A 20,943-nucleotide genomic window follows, 5' to 3' on the forward strand; every position below is an offset into this window, starting at 1 on the left:
CTCCATTAAAATAATCAAACTGGCATGTCATATTTGAATACTTATTTGATTGATTATTTTGTATGTTATTATTATAAATCATTTAGATCACTTTGCATAGATCTGTTTTCACTTGGATAATAAAGGGTCTTTTTTTCTTGATCAATGTCAAAAAGCCCTAAATTAAATCCATTGTAATTCAAGATTGTATAACAATAAAATGTGACAACTTCCAAGGGGGTGAGTATTTTTTATAGGCACTGCAGGTACAGTGATGTACTCATTGGTAAGAGTTAAAAAAATAACTAAACAAAATCAAACTCATTTAACAAAAACTCTTTATTGCAAAATGAAGTTTGTTGATAAAACGTGACCACTTCTACTTCTAAGTCACGCTTTATGATTTAACATAGTTTGCATACAAAGAGATGTGACATGTGAAAAAAACAAACTACAATGCATACGTATATTTTAATATGTACAAAGAAGTGTATAATAAATAACACTAATACAGATGTGACATTTCAACAAATGAATTACTTCAACTTCTCCTTTTTGTTTCTTCCTTCAGTGACTTCAAAGCAGGATGAACATGAACAAAACAAGGCCACCACAGCCTGGGTCCATCTGCAAACTCTCAAGCGTTTGAATTTTAGTCTTGGATTTTGGATGCAAAAGTTTAAGAAGATAAAAAAAATGAAGGGACAGCACAGTGGCTCAGTGTTTAACACGTCTGCTGCACGGCTCCAGAGTCGGAGCTTGAACCCTGGCTTAGTTACTATCTGTGTGGAGTCTGCATGTTCTCCCACTGGCTTCTCTGATTTTCCTCCTACATAACAAAGAAGTTTGTGTATATTGGCAACTTTAAACTGAGTTGTCAGTGTGAGTGGGCCTTATAATGGACTGGTGCCCCCTCCACCTTCCTACCAGGACACGTTTTAAAAGGCCCATGCAATCCACAATTGGATAAGTACGTAAAACAAAAACAAACAAATGAACAAATGAAACATTAGCATCTTGTCTGCAATGGATGAGGGTCTGAGAAACTGTAGTATGCACTATGGCTGTCTCTATTTACTGGTCACCTTTCTTAAAAGGATGGAACGATTTTATAACATTACAGCAAAGTCAATACTGGACGAAACACTAACATTTTTGCCTGAAATAATTAGGTGTTTTCTACTTTAGAGAATGACGTATTTTATTTTGGTCCTGCTTAGCCTTTGTGCTCCTCCTTTGTCCTTCTGGCCGCATCTGCCTCCTGCTTATGTTTTCCTCTAGCTTTTGGACAACTTAAATCAGTACGCTTCTTGTGCCCCACTAAACTTGGTTCTGTATTGTTGATACCATTGCACATTCTTGCTAAAAACTCAAATGCATTGTATGTTTTAGCAACAATTGTTTAGACAGAAATCATGTATTAGTGTTTGCTAAAAAGTGCTTAAGAAGGATCACCAGATGAATCAAATATTGCATTGATTAAAAATGATAACAGAGACCAATAAGCAAAGTTCTTGGGGCAATTCAAAACTTGAGTACAAGTGATATTCAAATCCCAAATCCAAACACTAATTATATTTCCATGTAAGTGGAAATTTGGTGATGGGGTCAGAAATTTGCTATTGAGTCAAGTTAATATTCTGACTCTACCAAAATCAAACTTTCAAAATTACCATGGTGTCTCTATGTGTGCCAGTGGAAAATTGAAATAGATGTTCACTTCATTAAATCACAATTTTCATCAGAAAATAATGACATTTTTGTGCACTATGTAGAGATCCTGGAAGGTGCAAACTTTTCAAAAGAGTAGTTTCTAACATAACATATCAGCCTTGAATGTTGAGATTGATATACATTTAAAACTTGCAAAAATCTTTTTCTGAATAAATTCACCTATCTGTGTTTGTCTTGTCATGGGCTCCACTTTAGATTTACTTTATGTCTGTCCAATGGTAACTGCCATTAAAATTACCTGATTTAACTGGGATTTCTGCAGTCTACTCGGTTTAGCCGTAGCACCCACTGAGTTGTAAAATTTTTTGCACAGGTAGTTTTGGAGATAAATGATTTATTTAAATATACATGTACACACACAGAAGAAGACACAAGTGTACACACACACTCGAAGAAATTTATAAATGAAGATAACTGACGGCTTTTTTTTTTGCTCTAGCAGAGCACATGTTAGATGATGACGATGACGACAATGAAACAGACTCACAAACACACACACACGCTACAGCAGATCTGTAAATGTCGACGTGCTCAGAGGTGATTAGCCAGCCCATACTGATCTTTTTGTCCATGAAGCTTGTTTACTTCATTTGACCCAATGTGTTTAGTTTCAAAGTAAAAAGTATTTAAGTTGTCCATTACATTCTATTTCTGGTTCATTTTACTCTATATTTGTTTGTGTATATAATACATTTTATGTAAGTTAATGTACTTGATTCTATATTATTGTACAGTATAATCGGTTGGATCATATTGTATAATCTTCTGTGGAAGTGCCGTATGGACCATACTACGCCGATTTTTGTATTTTTCCCTTACGAATGACAGTAAACCTTTAGTCCTCGATTTACTTTAAACAAAGTGTGTACATATCTTCATGCGATCAGCCATTTTATATAGAACGACTGCCATGCTAACACAGATAGTGGCTGACTTCCAGTCATGTCATATCATGAGGAATAAGATGTATTGAACCCGTTAAAAGTTTCAGCATTTAATTTTTTTGCAACATTGAATCACAGTACAGTAGATTAAATCTGGAGTTTTTCCTTGTTTTGCAATGATGACTGGGAGAAATCTGCAGCGTCCACACAGAAACCGTTCCACACACACTCGATGCTGTCATGGCCACCAATGTTGCATCTACTAAACATGGACTTGAAAAGGGGTATATACACATGTGACGACCACTTTACAGAGATCGGCTCTTCACTTTGACATTAAACAGTGTTTTTCTGTTGACCAGAGTCAAAAAAGACAAATTAAATCCACTGTTGTATAACAATAAAATGCCAAAACTTCCAAGGGGGGAATACTTCTCATCAGTACTGTATGGAAGAGCATAAAAAATTTGTTTATATGGATATCTGCAGTAAACGTCTGGATTGTAACATTCCACATATACTGTATATACTGTGCGTGTAACTTTGGTCTCCCTGTCCAGATACACCTTTTTGCCCACATCTTCTTCCACCATCCAGCATCATGACGTTGGTTCCTGCCCTTTGTTCCTTGACAGGCGAGTAGACAACGGCATTGTGAATGTGACCTTGTACAGTGAATGCAGGATCAGAATTGAGATGTGTATCATATAAGAAATGATGGGATACCTTATACAGTATAACTATAAATATCTACTATGTTAGCAATTAAGAACATTTAAAATCAACAGTTGCAAACTTTGAATTAAAACCACAGAAATTTTTGCCCTCAATCCAGACTTTCAAGCCTTCATCACCCATTAGCTATTTTCAGCTAAACTTCAATTTTCCCCACAGCTTGAAAGCCCCACATGTGGCGGCTGCTCCGTTTTGCACATGCTGTTTGCCCTGTATTTTAATTCTGATAACACTTTATTTCTTACAAGCAGTCACAGAGGGAAGGCACGTTATGTTGTCAAATTAGAATGGGTGTTTGCAGCTTCATATCACCACAATCGCACATGGGGGCTAAACAGCTTTGGCAGTTTGCAAATCTGCTTGCACTTTGTTCTGATTTCTTCTTTCCCCTCAAGTGATGCATTGATGTGATGGCACACATGTTTCGAGGGTATGCAGATTTGATGTGTTGCGTTTTTTCAGAACACCAAGAGAACTAAAATTAATTTTAGCATTTGGCAGTTACAAATCAAGAAGGACATTAAGAAAGATGTTTATTCCGTGTGCAAACAGATCTGCATAGTGAAGCTGGATCATCTAAAATGGTCACAGCAGTGGCTGTGCTTTTATTTCAGTTCCATTAATGTTAATTAAAAATAGGTTTTGTGATCTGTGTTCACCAGGGGGGCTGAGGGCACCATTTAACATACTATACAGAGTAAAAGCTAGTGTTGTCCCAGTACATAAAAAGGGGAGCAGGCAAATTCTACTAACTATAAGCCAGTCAGCTGCTTGTCTGTCTTAAGTAAGTTACTACAGAAATGCTTGAGCAGGACAGATCAGGAGCAGGTGTATTAGCAAGTTGTCAACACTGTTTATCGATGGGTAAATCTTACTTCACTAACCTGCTACAAGCAACAAAAGGAAGCAACAAAAGCATCTGCTCAGACAGGAGCTTACAATATTATTTATCTTCAGTTTCAAAAATCTTTTGCTACTGTGCCAAATAACAGACAAGTGATCAAACTAAAAGAAATGTGAATTCAAGTGGCACTAAGTAAATGGGTGCAGGAAGTAGAGGGAAGAACATTTTGCTCCCATTTTGAAGGTGGCATCCATGAAGGATCAGTTCTGGGGGCTCTTCCCTTTCTAATTTAAACATAAATTAGCCATGGTAACCATCCAAAACAGATAATGGAATAAATGTAAGAATATGTGAAATCTCTTTCATATGTGTACCTTCTGCACCTTTCTTTAGTATCCTCATGTGTCTGAATCTCCCTTGACCAATACTCTGTCTCTCGAGTGCATTCCCATAAAACCTGTTCCTCAGACTCTTTGAAGACGGCTCTGCGCACGCTTCTTACCACTGTACTCCTCTTTGTGTGCCTCACACTCATACTTTCCTTTTTGATCAAACCAATTAAGTCAAACTGACCAGTTACACCTAAGCCAAACTGACCAATCAGAATGCTCTGAGACACAGGACACACACGCACACACACGCATACACACAGACCTTAGCTGTTTATTATATAGTAGATGATCTTATTGAAAATATAACAAACAAGACGCTAAACTAGGAGATACCCTAGAGCCATTAGAATCATTACAGATGGATCTGGACAGAATTCGGACAGGTAAGTGGCAGATGAAATTTGGTGTAAATAAATGTTAATTATTACAATTAGGAGGTAAAAGTGTTAGATCTGAATACGAAATGAGGATTTGAAGCTTCAAACTACACCTTATGAGAATGAATTTTATAGCTTTATATGTTGTGAGCAAACCTGTAATCTGGAATATTAGCTGTAATTTTGGCTTCTGTGTTACAAAAAGGAGGGAGCAGCACAACAGAAAGTCTTGGGTGCTATGATGGACATTTTGACTAATTTTCTGTATATTGTTTGCATAGATTACTTCTTTTTTACCTCTTTAATGATCCATTTCTGACATTAGCTTTTTCATGCTAGTCTCACGAGTTATTATTTTTTTTATTGGTATTTCCTGATGCAGATTTATTTAATTATCAGCATGACCATTTTCATCAATTTAGCTTTGTGGCTTCCAATGTGAACTTTACCTTCAGTGCACAATATTTGATGTCACCAGAGTTGACAAAGGTCAACGTGCATCCTTTAATTATCTGAGATCTTGACAGTGAAGGTATTCTGTACATTAACTTTTTAGTGTATTTATGGTATAAAAACACGTAGGTTTGGTTAAAGGTTCTTGGTTTTCTGCTCAGTGTTTAGAGTTTGACAAAAGAATGTTTTGATTTCACTGTCATGCACTTGGCACATTTTCTGAACATAGAGAAGAACGTCTAGGTCATTTCCAGAACTGCAAGGTATGAGCTATGAGCAAAGATTGTTTTTCAGGTCTAGCAAATGGGAGTTAAATGGAGACATAAATGAAAAGTTTTAACTTTTATAAGAAATTACAAATTCATCAAAGAGAACACAGTGCCATAGATGAAGCTGGTTAAGTGAACATTTTGGATAAATGTTAGAAAGATTTTCTTCACACAGGGAACCATAGATTTGTGAAATAAATTACAAAGTAAGGTGGTAGATGGTAGAACTTTGGGGACCACACATGGAATGAAGTGTGAAGTTTGGTGAATAAGAATTGATGAGCTACAATATGTTGGGCTGAATGTTCTGTTTTCATCAGAATTTTTCTCAAGTGTTCTCAAAGTCCATTCTTGGATGGTGGTGTAAGATCTAAAAACTGATGTTCCAAGCAGCTCACAGGGAATCACTGTGACCTAAATCAGAAATACAAATCGAATGAAGGCTCATTCACACCTCTGTAAAGGCTAAACTGTTTCATGTGTCCATTCATTCATTTTCAGAATTGGCTTGTGCTGGTCTACCAGTCAGGAGCTAAGTGGTGTGAGGGTGAAATAAACAGAGGGCGCACACATGCATTCACATCAGGGTAATTTCACTGTACAAGGTAACCAGTGTGCTCCTCTATCATGAAAGAGAAGTGGAACTTCATATACAAAACCCCTACAAACTCCACACTGAATTCACTTCAGCCAAGATCTGCATCTTCATTTTTAAATATACCTGAAAAAATGTTATCCTGAGAAGAAATATGCTTTCAGTCACTATATTAAAATGTCCTTATTAGAACACCCCTGAATTTCTGTATCTTTAAAAAGCTCTACCACAGTATAAATATCAAAGTCTCTTCTTGCATTGTTTAAAGTTTCCAGTAGACAATCCAATACAGTTTATTAAAGTGAATGAATTCCACTGAATAATGAGCAGCAATTGTAATAGTACTTCATTTCTTTAAAATATAAATTATGCCAAAGGGTTGTGAATGGTCTGCTTAAGAAGGAACCATCCTCATTATAAATAAAAGTCCTTATTACAAACAAAAAAAGTCAACTTTGGCCTTTCCCCCAAGCTATATTGGTTATTTGGTTTATCTAAGTATGCGGTTACTCACCCTGCACATCTAAAGCCCTAATTTTAATTAAAAGAGGCAAACATATCTGTAATTGAATTTTAATCTACAGTGATGTACATGGCATCAATCAATGAGCACATCTTCCTTCGAAATGAAAATTGCATGAACAGCTTGAAAGACCAGATAATCTCTTATCCATGCTGTATATGCGGCTTTGGCACAGGTAGAAACATCAGAGTGCTCAGAGTGTTCCTCCGCGATTTTGAAAAGCCTTATAAATACAGTGAGTAAAAAAAGCCCCCTCCAAAGGGAAAGTTTCACTTTACGTGGTTTCAGTAATTTCTTGGAAGGCCTTGGCATCTTGTGATCACCACCTTTAAAACCACGCATAACAATCACTGGAATTACAGAATTCCACCTACCTTGGTTGTTTTTACCAAGCAGTACTTACTTGGCTTGCTTAATATAGAAAATGACATGAAGCTTCTCATATAGAAATTTTCAAATCCCACTTTTCGAACAATGATTCTCCATCTATAACCTCAGTTAAACTAGGACATGAAAGACTGTCCATTTCTTGATTCTCTGGATTTGGTATGGATATTATTTCCAAATTAGGTCTTTCCACGTCCGCAGACTTTCTTTCTGAATTAGGCAAATACGACTGAAGTTTCTGTGAACCAGTTGATTGATTTTGTGTCCTTTGGAAATAAGTTGTTCCTTGTTGTGTTTGCTCATTTGAAGTAAACGGTATCACTGATGAGGTAGATGGTTCTTTTTCAAAAGGAAAACTGGTAAGCATAAGGCAGCCATTTTTAACTTCTGTTTGAAGAACCAACTGTCTTGGACTAACCATGATAGACCGCCAGTTACATTCGTTGTTCTGGGATGCATAGCATGGCAGAGAGATTTCAGTGGTACCACCGCCTGTTTCCCAATGATTTTCTTTGTTTGCTGCCTCCAGCACAACTTCACCATAACTGTTACTGCCTGAAGACCTTGTGCTTCCAGAGTTCATCAACAAGGGTTGTGTCTCCACTGCTTGAGAAAGGTAGGAGATTGGACTCTCTGGCTCAGGCTGTTTGGGAAATGCTTTTGGTGACTGTTGGGGTGGCAGTCCAGAGAGCAATGACTTGAAGGGTGGCATTGAGGGATCCAGATTGACAATTGAAACCTGATTCATTTGCTTTGGTCCATGTAACTCAGGGGGCAGCCATACATGTTTACCTTTTAGAGTCTGTAAAGAAAAGAAAGAGAACATGAATATGAAGTAATATGTCAGTTTATTTTTGTATAGTCATGCCTTTAGGTTATGCTATCTACTCAACATAGGGTCATAAAGTCGACTTACATGAACAGAACCTGAACCTGAGAATAAAGTCAAGCAATACCCTGTTATACCTGACTGGTCATTTGAGTCATGTTGTGCAGGTAGATTCAGTACCTGGGGTAGATCATACTGTAATCTGGAAAGCAAGCTTTTGTTGTCCAGCAAGCCTAAAGAATGTTCCGAAACTTGTAGATGGCCAAAAAAGCAGCAAATGAGGCAAAGAGTCTTATCAGTTTTTGCTTAGCAACACCACAGAATGGGCATGGCTAGGAATAAGCAAACTATACAGAGAGGAGCCTGAGGTGGAGAACCTAACACAATGAGATGGAACTCATTTAATATCATGAAAAACATTGCACTTCCCTTCTAATCTTCAGGAATTCTTACTTGTCACTTTGGAAACTAAATGGCACTCCTAGTGAGTTACCATAATTAACAGTCCAGGCCAGAGAAGCATTTTCATCAACATTTTATTAAAAACATCCAAAACAGGAGTAAGTTTTTAGGCTTTGTTTTTCCAGTTGGGCCCTGTGCACCATGACTTCCATTATAAAAAATCAGGACAAGCTATGTATTTTTTAAAATCTATATAAAACTTTGGGGCATAGTTTTGCATCGCAAATCAAATCTCTCTATTATATAAAATAAATCCTGGGACGAGACAAGACGTTTTAGCCTGGGACGAGATGTGACTTTTTCAGGGAGATACTTTCAAGTCCTGTGAGACAAGACTTTGTGCCAAGAGATTTAACCACACCTGGGGCTGGAAATAAAAGACAAAGAGTAGATGACAAAATAGAACGTTGTAAAGAATTCAAAAACATTAGCGCGATACACATGTAGAGCAGGTTAGATATAATGAAAGTACTAAAATTCGAAGTCTCAAAAAAATGAGAGTAAAGATTGCATTAGTGCAAACAAACAGAAACTATTACTCAGTGAATAACGGAACAGTGAAAAGAGGTTGAATATATTGTTCGGATTTAAACTTTAAGTCAAAGACTTGTAGATCGTCTAATTCGTGTTGCTATCAGGAAGAAGTAGTGTTTCTTCCTAATGCAGGGGCGTATACATGAGAATTAAAAGATTTGTTGTTTGGTGAAAGTGAAATCCATATACGCGAGCGGTAGAGACGCAAAGGGGGTTGGCAAGCAAAGCGGTCCGTAATAATAATAAATAGCACTTCAAACTGTTTTTCTCATTCTGCATGAAAACATGAGATGAAGTTTTTTCCTGACAATCAATACAAACTACATTGGGTAAGTAACATATAAGAAAATAAATAATTTTTGGGTGGAGTATTCCATTATATTCTTTAGCTAATTTTTAGTTTCTGTTTTTTAACATAATTATTGTTCTTATTCCTTTTTTAATTTTGATTATTTGTTAATTTAATTATCACCCAATAAACACCTACAATTCAAACATGTATTGGTGTTTGCTTTTTTGGGGAGGACCTTTATTGGTTTTGACTTTGCCCTTGGCGCTAAATCATAACAGTGCATGAGGGGCTATTCTGTTTGATACAGTTTGGAAAATTAAAGCATTACTCAAAGAAAGTACTGTTTTTTATGAATCCATTATTAAAAGTGTTTGCATCTTCTGTGTCACTGCTGAGAACAAGAAACAGGTAAGGGGAGTGGTGTGCACTGGTTCTAAAATGATTGAGTGCCTTCTCCTCAATAAGGGTTCACTTTATTCTTCCAGAGAGAAACATAAATTTATTAAGACCTTGTAAGACCAGTCACACCCCATCCTTTCTGTGTTCACCCTTCTTTCTGGTAAATGGCTATCTCTAATTTATTAAAATTGTTCACTTGCTAACATAGTTCCAAAGGCAGGTAGATAACATTGTTGCTTTTGGGATCTTACAAAATGCCTGAGGTCAAGACCCTTTAATCAAAAGTGGGTTCTTAATCAAAAATCAAATTTGTAATCAAATTGAACCTAGTATTTTTTTGGTTTTGTTTTTCTTTTTATATTTCCTAGTGCTAAACCATCAAGTGTCATTGTGTTGATTACAGTATATCAGCATACAGTATGCCACCACCTTTCAAAACAGCAGCAGCAGCAGCAGCAGCACACTGACAGTACACTTCTCATAGCCATCAGTTCTCATGGCTAGCAACAGGCACAGTTGCCATCTGCAACATGGTGGCACCCATAAAAATTATAATAAAAACTTAAACTGGTGATAAGCCAAATGATTTGTGCAAAATTTAATCTGCAGTGAATCTCAGAGTTTTGATTCACAAAAATAGATACATTTGAATTTCACTTTCAATGAAATTTGTGTCATTCACACAACAATGACATTTAGTTCCTGTCCTAAGGCATTTCATGAATTAATTCTGCATGTCATTTAGTATTTAAATAAAAATCTCTAGTGAGAAGAGTACATATCCACAAGTAGGATAAGGTCATTTACAAGGTAACAAGTAGGTGTTGGCAATGGCGAGTTTCTTTCTTTGTATTAAGTTTGTGATGTGATCAAGAGGCATAACTAGAAACGATTTTACCAGCGTGCTAGAGAATAAATGCATTACACAGCTGCAGTAAAATAACACAGGTAACCACAGAAATTTGAATGAGGTTTTAGGAAACAATATTCCTTGTTTTTCACCTAAAAAAATTTTTTTTTAAACCATCAAAAAACCCATTTCAGAGTTTTGCATTTAACAATTGGGAAATCATGCATGAAACAAATTTTAGTGTCAGTTTTGCAAAACATTATGCAAATCAGCGCTTGCCTATTTCACTCATCACCACTTATAACATTGAAGACAGCAGTAATAATTCCAAAAACTTCCACAAAGTGAATATTCTCTAATAATATACAGTAACAATAGACACAAAAAAACAATGAATCTAAATATTAAATAGAGTTAAACAAAATGTTCTTCAATGAGATCCAGGCACTACTGCGATTAGGACTTGCAGGCTTCATAGTGGCACTTTCCCTATAAGCTGTTGGATCAAATACTAATTTTAGACTCATCAGTGCTCATCTGTTGAATATGTTTTCAAATTTTTTGTTAAGTTGGTTGTTTGTAGGTGTTTGTTGTTGGCGAATCATGATCACTGGCATTCATTTGCTGTACAGTGCCACTGACAGTTTATTGTATGAGCATGGCCAAAGCAAATTTTATGTAACTAATATTTTTAAGCCAAAAGAGTAAAGAATTTCACACAACAGAACTGATGAGTCTAGACGCAGCGTTTCTAGTCTACATCCCCTGATCTGTGCTTCTCCTTTTTCATTCACAAGAGTCTACGATTGCCATTCACCATAAAACATTTCATACAAACCCACAAATCTACAGTAGGTTTTAAAATTCCCTTCTCACAAATGTATTAAATTTCTGCCAAGAATGCTTAAATGGCGTCTGTCTTTTTATGGAAAGGCTTCATTAATTAGCTGTGGGCTTTTCATGTGCTGTACATGAGGGTAATGAGGTTGGAGATGCCCTTTTGTAATACCTTCTATAGGGAAGAATGATGAATTTAAGAAGAGAAAACCAAAACAAGAACTGGCTGAAAAAGAACATAGTTGGCTCATGGCCCTAAATGGTATTGAGTTTTATCGACAAAAAGACAGTTGGAGGACTGGGTATATCTTAAGTATAGCACAAGTAGACATATTTCTGCTGAGAGTGCCACCCTAGATGAACTTTTTACTCTTTTCTTTTGGACCATAGAGGCTAGAAGATTGAGTTGCTGCTTCGACTCTCTTCTTTGACTCTCTTTATGACATTTGGCAAGTCACTCAACCCTCCTGTTAACTAACTGTAAAAATATACACTGAAATAACTGTAATGTATCTTGATCTCATAAGCCACCAAGAGTATGTGTGCCAACTAGAAAACTACAAGTAATAAAACAGTGTCTGGTCCAGATTAGTCAGTTAGGTTTTGGTGGCGCAATCAAAAGAGGAAGAGCGAGTCTTTGATACACAAGCAGGAGAAATGGCATAGGAGGCATGCTGAGAGTCACCTTCAAAGACGACCACCTGGACGTAAGGGGAGAAAAATGCCTTAAAAATAATGACAGGGTCTGAGAAACAGGCTTCATGTGAACACACTCAAGAGAAGAAGCACTGGTCAAGAGTGGTTCAGACATATAAGGATACTAAGGAAAGGCGCTGAAGGTACATGTCAGGCAAGAGATGGCAAATATTTTTAAATTATTCTATTACCTGTCTTCAACAGGTAGCATGACTAGGGTAAAAATAATTTTAACATTGAAAGTTTGTGCCATTCCCAGAGTCCAGAGATACGTATGAGGCAACAATAGCCATCTGTCCATTTTTTTCTCTCTCTCTTTTTGTTAGTCAGGGATTTGGGGAGCAGCAGGCAGGAACCAGTCCTGGAAGGGCACCTTATGTCTAAATTACAAATGCATAATTTATATCAATATGTTCTTCCCAATTTTAAAAAATCCCCTAAGTAAGACTTTTTACAGATAATTGCAGAACTTACATTACATTACTTTGGCTTATTGTAAAATACCAAAGCAGATACTGCCTTTATAAAGCAATACAGGACTGTAATATGGTGGGGTTATGAAGGAGATGTGCTACCAAGTCCAGCCAAGTGTCTGCAATTAACCTTCACTGAGCAGCAGCATTCACGTGGAAATGTATTACAGTATCATTTTGTACACATATTTTTAAAATGAAACAGTTGAAATCTTTAGTTTTTCCTTAGAGTTTTATTTACCTCCATGGTTTGCCAAAACAAAAGCTGGAAACTGAATATGAATAATTTCAGAAGGCTGCAATCTGGCTTGGACCAACTGTTTACAAAACCGAAGCACTCCTCCAATGAACCACTCAGGATAATGAAAGTCAATTGCTGATTGATGATTTACACACTGTGCTCAGGTATTGCTAAATGACAGTATTTAAGAGCTTACATGGCGAGCCGTGGTAATGAATGCAGACAGACAATTTCCTAGGAGAACAAAGCTTCCAACACGCTTAGCTACAAGCCCAAATCGCTGCAATAATGAAACTCATCAAAAGCCCAGCCATAGAAATCTCCGTTTAATTTCCAACATTCAAGAAAGTGACAATGTGCAATCAAATTCCCTAACAGGCACATGGCCGTTTGTTCAAAGGCATTTTAAAGGCTTTCTCCACTTCTCATTTACATAATATGGCACCATGCCCTGTTTTACTTTTTTCAGCCACTCATTCCTCATACTCATTTTGTTCCTGTCAGAATTGTGGGGAGGTTGTTTTTGAAAATTTCACTCAGATAAAACATTGCTGATTTCTTCAAAAGTGGAACATAAATAATTAGAGCCAACAACACAGTCGGTTTTTCTATTCAATTCCATTCCGTTCATTTTTGTGTAGCGCTCCACACTGAATGCAGGAGCAGAGCAATGCGACAAGTTATCAGGTAAAATGCAATCAGACTTTACTAATTGCACAATGAGTACATAAAGACATAAAGTACTTATTATGATCTAACAGGATGGCGGCAAGATCGGACGCAGCGGTTCCTCTCTCTCCGTACCGGTATGTGGTACTGAATGTGTGTTTTAGTGAATGTTTGTGTTCGTTATGTTTCTGTGAGTGTTGGAGTGAGTTGGAGCGTAGTCAACTGACAACATTGATTACAAGATACTGTCGCCATTGCCTTTTAAAACACAAAACCAAACATCACATCTTGGACCAGAGACTTACATAGACGCTTCGGGGCCTGGGACTTCTCCGCCGGACTATTACATCATCAGACTCGTCTGCTGTATCTAACCCAGAGAGGAGGCGTCAGAAGTGGTGTAAGAGAAAATGGAAGCGGGGCAAGTGTGGAGGCATCCAGGCTAGGCTAGCCGCTAGACCGTACAGACCTGCGATACCATCTCTCGTCCTGGCCAATGTAGGTTTACTAGACAATAAAATAGATCACATTCAGCTTCTGAGATAACAGCTGTGTTTTTATTCTTACAGAATCTTGGCTTAATGACAACATTTAGCTGGGCTAACATGCTATCAAGCCGGCTGAGTCTTTATGGAAGGAGGTAAGACTCACGGTGGGGGAGTGTGTTTTTACATTAGCGATGCTTGGTGCAGAAATACTATTGTTGTGCATAGACACTGTTCTCCACTGGCGGGCTTTCCTACAAGAGGAGACAACTCACTGGATTTGGTGTACACAACCTGCAAGGGAGCCTGCAAGGCCTCCCTTCTCCCCCACTTAGGTCTCTCTGATCACATCACCATCATGCTGAGACCTGCATACAGACACAGAGTGAGAACCATCAGACCAACACAAAAGCAGGTACATATGTGGCCAGAGGGTGTCTCCAGTGCTCTGAGGGACTGTTTTAGCACTACAGACTGGGACATTTTCAAACAAGCAGCCACTTATAATGACCACACAGACATTGAGGAGTACCTTGAGGTGGTTCCAGCATACATTGCAAAATGTACTGATGATGTCACCCATTACAAAAATATCACTGTTCGTGCTAATCCACAGGTCCACAGGTTACTGAGAATCTGTGATGCAGCCTTTAGGGCCAGTGACACTGCAGGACTGGCAACAGCCAGAGTCAACCTACCACGTGGCATCAGGGAAGCAAAAAAGCAGTACAGCAAGAAAATATCTGGACACTTTAGCAACACTAGAGATGCACAGTCTCTCTGGCGTGGCATCCAAACCCTCATTAATTACAAACCCCCACCACAGACGTGTGAAGGTGACATCACACTGCTTAACTGCCTAAATGACTTCTTTGGCCGGTGCGAGACACAAAAGAGCACACCGGCACAGAAAACCACCCACGGGGCAAGCAGGCCACACGTCTGGCCCCAGCCAGCATGAAGAGAACCCTTTCTAGGATCAACCCACGGAAGGCAGCCGGACAAGACAACATACCTGGTCGTGCTTTGAAGGATTGTGCTGAGGAGCTCAAGAATGTCCTTGCTGACATCTTCAACATCTCCCTGGATCAAGCTGTTGTTTAAAAGTCACAACCATAATTCCTGTTCCTAAGAAACCTCTCCCATCTAGCTATAATGACTATCGGCCCGTAGCACTGACTTCCACCATCATGAAATGCTTTGAGCGGCTGGTTATGCAGAGCATTAAGTCTATTCTTCCCCCCTCCCATGACCAGTTTCAGTTTGCATACAGGTCAAACAGGTCCATAAAGGATGCCATTTCTGCTGCTCTCCGTCCAGCCCTCACCCACCTGGACTCAAAAAACCCCTATGTACGAATGTTGTTCTTAGATTTTAGTTCAGCATTCAACACAATCATTCTCTAGCAGCTAATACAAAAACTCAGCCATTTGGGATTCAAGACCCCTCTCTGCAACTGTGTGTTGGACTTTCTTACAGGGAGGCCACAAAATGTGCAAGTCGGCAATGACACCTCTAAGACTATCACATTGAGCACAGGGGCCCCACAAGGGTGTGTGCTCAACCCGTTGCTCTTCACCCTGCTGACCCACGACTGTGTACCAATCTACAGTTCCAATCACATTGTCAAGTTTGCAGATGATACAACCGTGGTCAGCCTCATCATCAACAATGACGAAGCCAACTACAGGAATGAGGTGAATCAACTGGTCCAGTGGTGTAAAGACTACCATCTCTTCCTAAACATGGGAAAGACCAAAGAAATTGTGGTCGATTTCAGGAGAGTTCATTCGCAGCACCCCCCACTGACCATCGATGATGTAGCTGTGGAAAGGGTGAGTAGCACCAAGTTCCTGGGGATGTACATCTCAGAGGACATCTCCTGTTCAGATAATACCTCATAACTGGCCAAGAAAGCTAAAACCCGCCTCTACTTTCTACGCAAACTGAGGAAAGCACAAGTTCCACCACCCATCATGTGCTATTTCTACTGGGGCATAATCGAGAGCATCCTCACTAACTGCATCTCTGTGTGGTATGGAAGCTGCACTGCCTCTTGTAGGAAGTCCCTGCAATGCATAGTGGATGAGGCCAATAAGATCATTGGTGCCCCACTGCACTCCCTCAAGGACATTTTCCACACCCGTCTCACCCGTAGAGCCACCAGCATTGCTGGTGACTCCTCCCACCCCTTTTACTGCCTTTTTAGCCTCCTCCCCTCAGGCAAAAGGTACTGGAGCCTCCAGCCCGCTCCACAAGAGCTCTCAGGATGCTGAACTTTGTCCACTACCTTCCCTCCTTGCCCCCTGCCCCTGGACCGTACCAAGAGTCACTATCTACCAAGTACCCTACCTCAGCTGGTATTATATAAGGACTCAATATTACATCTGCTGCTAACTGTCTGTCTTTTTGTACATCTTATAAGCTACTCTACATAAAGCACTTTATCATTTTTTCTTTTTACTGTAATTGGCTTTTGCACTAATGACTATTGCACATTGTAAACAGGTCTACTTTACAAGTTCTAATGTTATTTATCTTATATGTTATACTTTATACTTTTTATATTTTATTGTACTACGAAGTTGAGAGAGAAACAGTATTTCGATTCTCTTGCATGTTCTGCACATATAGTGAATTGACAATAAAAGGCTATTTGATTTTTTGATTTTGATTTTTGATATCTAAATATATTATAGCTATAAATCTCTATTACAAATGTCTGTGCTTACTGGAGCGATTGTTTAGAACTGTTATATATCGTACAGTATCAAGTATGGGGTTTTGAAGTACAGAGAATCTGAATCTGAGGTCAATTTTTGTGCTTTTTGCTTCCTAACAAAGTTGAAATTTTGTTTATGTTTTACACAGATGCCCTTTTGTTTTTCGCCACAGGCGCTGAACAATGTGCAGGCTGTTGCCATGGAAGCCCATCTTGGAATTCCCAGGGTGCACTCATTGGTAATGTCAAACAAGCATTGGTATAAAGTTTAATTCCATTAATTACAGGGTATCGGAGCTGGATAGCCACTTTCCTTAGTGACTAACTAGAAACCTCTTCTTTTGAATTCCTGGTCTCGAATCTCCGCTCATTTTTTTTAACTCTGTATTGTGTTCAAAAGAACTATTAATGAACAATTAAAGTTACTTCAGTTTTTTGTTTTTGAGAAAACTCCCAAATGTGAAATAATGTCCAACTTGTCTTGATGTTAAGTTATGCAACATGTCAAGGTTTCTGGAGCTTTTAGCCCCCATTTCTAGCCCTCTAGACATGAAAAAACATTCTTTGGACCATAGGTTTAGCAAGTAATTACACTCTTATGATCAAGAATAAGCCAATAGGTGTCTTAAATAGAAATGATTGTAAGAATTTGAAGTTGTATATGCCACATCAACAAAACCCAAGGTTTCACTCCCTAATGGAATATGGTAGGCCAAAGGTACTCCTTTGCACAAAGATTTAAAAAAATGGGGATCAGTGAAGTAGACATTTGAAGTGTCATTTTCTGTTATTTCAATATTGCTGATCACAAATGTAATATTTTAGATTGTTTACTGGTGATCCTAGCATTCCTACTCCACTCCAAATAGGATACAAAAGTCAAATTTCAAACATTAGCATGTAGGGTTTCATTTTAGACAATTTAAAGGTCAGTGATTACATCCAGGATTTTATTTTTATTTTTCTATAATAATCAATAATATTTGGATATTAAACATTTAAATTGAAGCACACATTTTAATTTTTCAAACATATGACACAACTATTCTTATTTATTATGTACTTTTATCTCATGAATTAAATCGTTACATTTCTCATGAATACTCCAATTTAGGGTGGTTTAAGGTAATTCAGACTTTTTTGATTGTATATTGGGCTCAGATGAAAGGTTCTTTCATATTATGGTTATCACATCTTCTGGCCATTTTCATATTTTGAGCTTTGTCTCTCTTAGTCAGAACAGCAGTTTGAAAATGACTAACATAAATGGAGCCCAGCACTATTTGTCCATTAATTAATTGTTGAACTGTGGCCAAGTGACACTGGTGGAAATCACCAGCACTTTGGTCAGCGGCTGTTGTAGGTAAAGTGCTTTAAACATAAAGTTGACTTGAATTGACTTGACAAATCAACTCCCAACTTTTTCATCTTAGAAAAACTCAGAGGGGTCCACCACACCAACATGTCTGCATTCCATGTTCAATTCTGCAAAGAAGATGGCTGCCAAACTTCACAATCAAAACCCCGATTGCTCCAGTGTTTCATGTACCCATCAGTTATTTTCTGAATGTGCCCTTTATCTCTGTCTCAGGACACAGTGATGAACAAAACCATTTATTTTTATGCATTAATTATGGAACAAAGTAATAGGAATAAACATCTTTTTGGGGTCCCTTTAGAGTCTTGTTGCTACCAATGTGATGAAAACTTAGAAATTGTCATTGTAAGGATTCTAAGGTTCTGAAATGTGTAGAAAGCACTTCTGTGAGAATTCTGCATTTTTATTTAAATTCCAGTTCATTGTCAGTGTACATAGTACAATGAAATTCTTACTTACTGTACATGGCTCCCTCAGAACAGTTGACCAAAATACAATACAACAAATACACACACCCACAAAAATAACATAATATTGTATTTTGTATGGTGATTTCAATGACGTACTCTGTCACCATTTTGAATTAGAATTTTGATTATGGGAATTATTATTTTGTATTTCTTTCTCATGGCCATGACTGTTTATGGCTGGTTGTTCATTACATCATCAAGAGCAACAGATCATTGTGGTCTCAGTTTCTAATGCTATAAAACATGACAGTGCCCAGCTTATGTATCTAAAAACTTTAGCGAGTCAGTGTAACATGTTTTCACTTCCTCATTATGGGTTATAAAGTGTAGATCGATAGGCAAAAAAGGCAAATGTGTTCACTTAAAGTTAAATCTAGAACATAATAACGTGTGCAAAAAGTGAAGGTGTCTGAATTGAAAACTTCCTGAATCCACTGTCACACACTATCATACCTGCTTGAACTAATTCAGAGTCACAGGAGACTGCAGCCTATTCTGAGAGTATTTCAGATCAGATTTGTGTCCTGCTATTGCTCACAATTTGCCATTACCAATCAGCCTAACCAGCACATCTTCAGAATGTACTGAAAATAATGTGGAGGAAACTCCACACAGACACAGTTGTCTCAATAATGAACAGGTGTTGAACTGACTCTCAATGCATGAGGTAGCAGTGTTATTACCCACTGTGCCACCGCACTATTCTCCTAAGCCTCACCAATGTAATGAAAACACAGAAGACTATTGTTGTAAATGTTGCAGGTGTTTTTTGAGCCCCATTACTGAGTAAGTCTCATCAAGACTGGACATTGTGGTCTATAAGGGTGCATTCAGATTCCTTCTACACCCAAGATTTACCAATACAGGGAAAATGTAGGTGATGGCTACCGTAATGGACATGGGAGCTCTTAGAGCCTCATCCAAGCCTAGGACTCTCCCATTCATTTAATACTTAAACGCTGGCTTTTGCAATGGTTTTGGATGCTCTCAGAGTCTCTGTTTAAGCCTGATCAGTATAATAGTTAGAATTTGAGTGTTGCAATTGTTAAGATACCTTTAAAGTCTTTCTCAATAAAGTGGAGATTGGAGTAATGGTTGAGGCTGCTCTTACAGCCTTTTCTCTGCTTAATCCTCTATGGTATGATGGAGTCACAGATGTTGGCACCTGAAATTTTCTACCTAAGCCTGATCAATAAAATTAAGGCCCATAACTTAAACATTCAAACATATGAGAATGATCAAAGAGCCTTGTCACTGACTTTAGCGGAGAGAAACAAATTGGCAATATTTAGCATGATAAATGTTTTTGTAGGTCATCTTATATAGATTGTCTTTATTAATAAAATTGTTCTATGTTTTTTTTTTTTATATTTAAGCCAGCCATATAAAACATTTAAATTCAAAGTAGAAATGGACTGGCCAGCTAGTTTGGGGGAATATAGGTGGGCTGAGATGAAAGTACAGTCTAGTTGGGGATGTAATTTGGACTGAGTTGTGTTGAAACAGGATTAAATGAAGTAAGGAGTCACATGGCAATTTGATTTGCCATTGTTCCAGAGGAACATGAAGACAGGGTAACAAACACACTGTCTTTCTCTCTCTCTCAACCACCATATTCAGACAGGCCATGATGTCTCTTTAAGCCACTTCATCTAAGGGCAATGCTTAACCACATTGATTCAGAGGCCAATCATCTTACCAAGACAGAAAGCCACCTGGTAGTCTAAGCAAGATGAACTCATTATTACCCAGGTCATAATAGTATTATTTGGCATCATGTACTTGAACTCTGTTTATATTTTGGGCATATTATCTATAATACATAAACAAATGTATATAATTTTTCCCTAGCTTGTTCTGGTACTCTGTCTTGTTGCCTGAGGTTTTAAATGTAACATACTGTAGTAGGGCTATCACAGGGATCTAGGGAAATTTTGGTAAGATCTACATATGGGAATATAAAGGAAAGAAGTGAGTCTCTCTAGGACCCTGCCATGGCAAAAAACACTGACGAAGTCTCAAAATACATTGACAAATCAGAAGATAGGCATTGTAAATGGGGAATGTGGTAGGCCACAGCAAAAAGATGAAATACAGAAGATGAGTATTGTATTGACCAATAGTTCCATCAGAAACCAGGCAGGTCAAAGCATTGCAGTTCTAGGAGGACAATGAAGAACAGTAAAACATAAAAAGAAAGGAAAAGCAACCACTTACAGTTAATGTGTACTGTATTACAGACTAACTTGGCTAATGTTAGACAAAAAAATATGCAAATTAAATACATAGATAGATAGATAAATAAATAAATAAATACTGTAGTTCCAAAAATGGACAACAGAAAAAAAACAGAGATTACCGTGATCTTTTACTGTAAAGCTGGCAAGAAAGTAAAACAGCGAGTGGGCTTCGAGGTCCCATTAAGTATTTTCTA

The 20,943-nt window shown here is 37.9% G+C and overlaps 1 protein-coding gene across 1 annotated transcript in view; it reads right to left on the reverse strand.

Annotated features, from left to right (window-relative positions):
* Window positions 1-299: 299 nt before the first annotated feature.
* LOC120517386 (interleukin-22 receptor subunit alpha-1-like) overlaps window positions 300-20,943 on the reverse strand; it is a 94,177-nt gene continuing 73,533 nt past the window's right edge. The window contains exon 7 of the mRNA XM_039739675.1: window positions 300-7,974. Within this exon, the coding sequence (XP_039595609.1) occupies window positions 7,225-7,974 (750 nt within the window). The 3' untranslated portion in view covers window positions 300-7,224. The remainder of the gene's footprint in view (window positions 7,975-20,943) is intronic.

The sequence above is a fragment of the Polypterus senegalus genome, chromosome 17, assembly GCF_016835505.1.
Source record: "Polypterus senegalus isolate Bchr_013 chromosome 17, ASM1683550v1, whole genome shotgun sequence".
NCBI lineage: Eukaryota > Metazoa > Chordata > Cladistia > Polypteriformes > Polypteridae > Polypterus > Polypterus senegalus.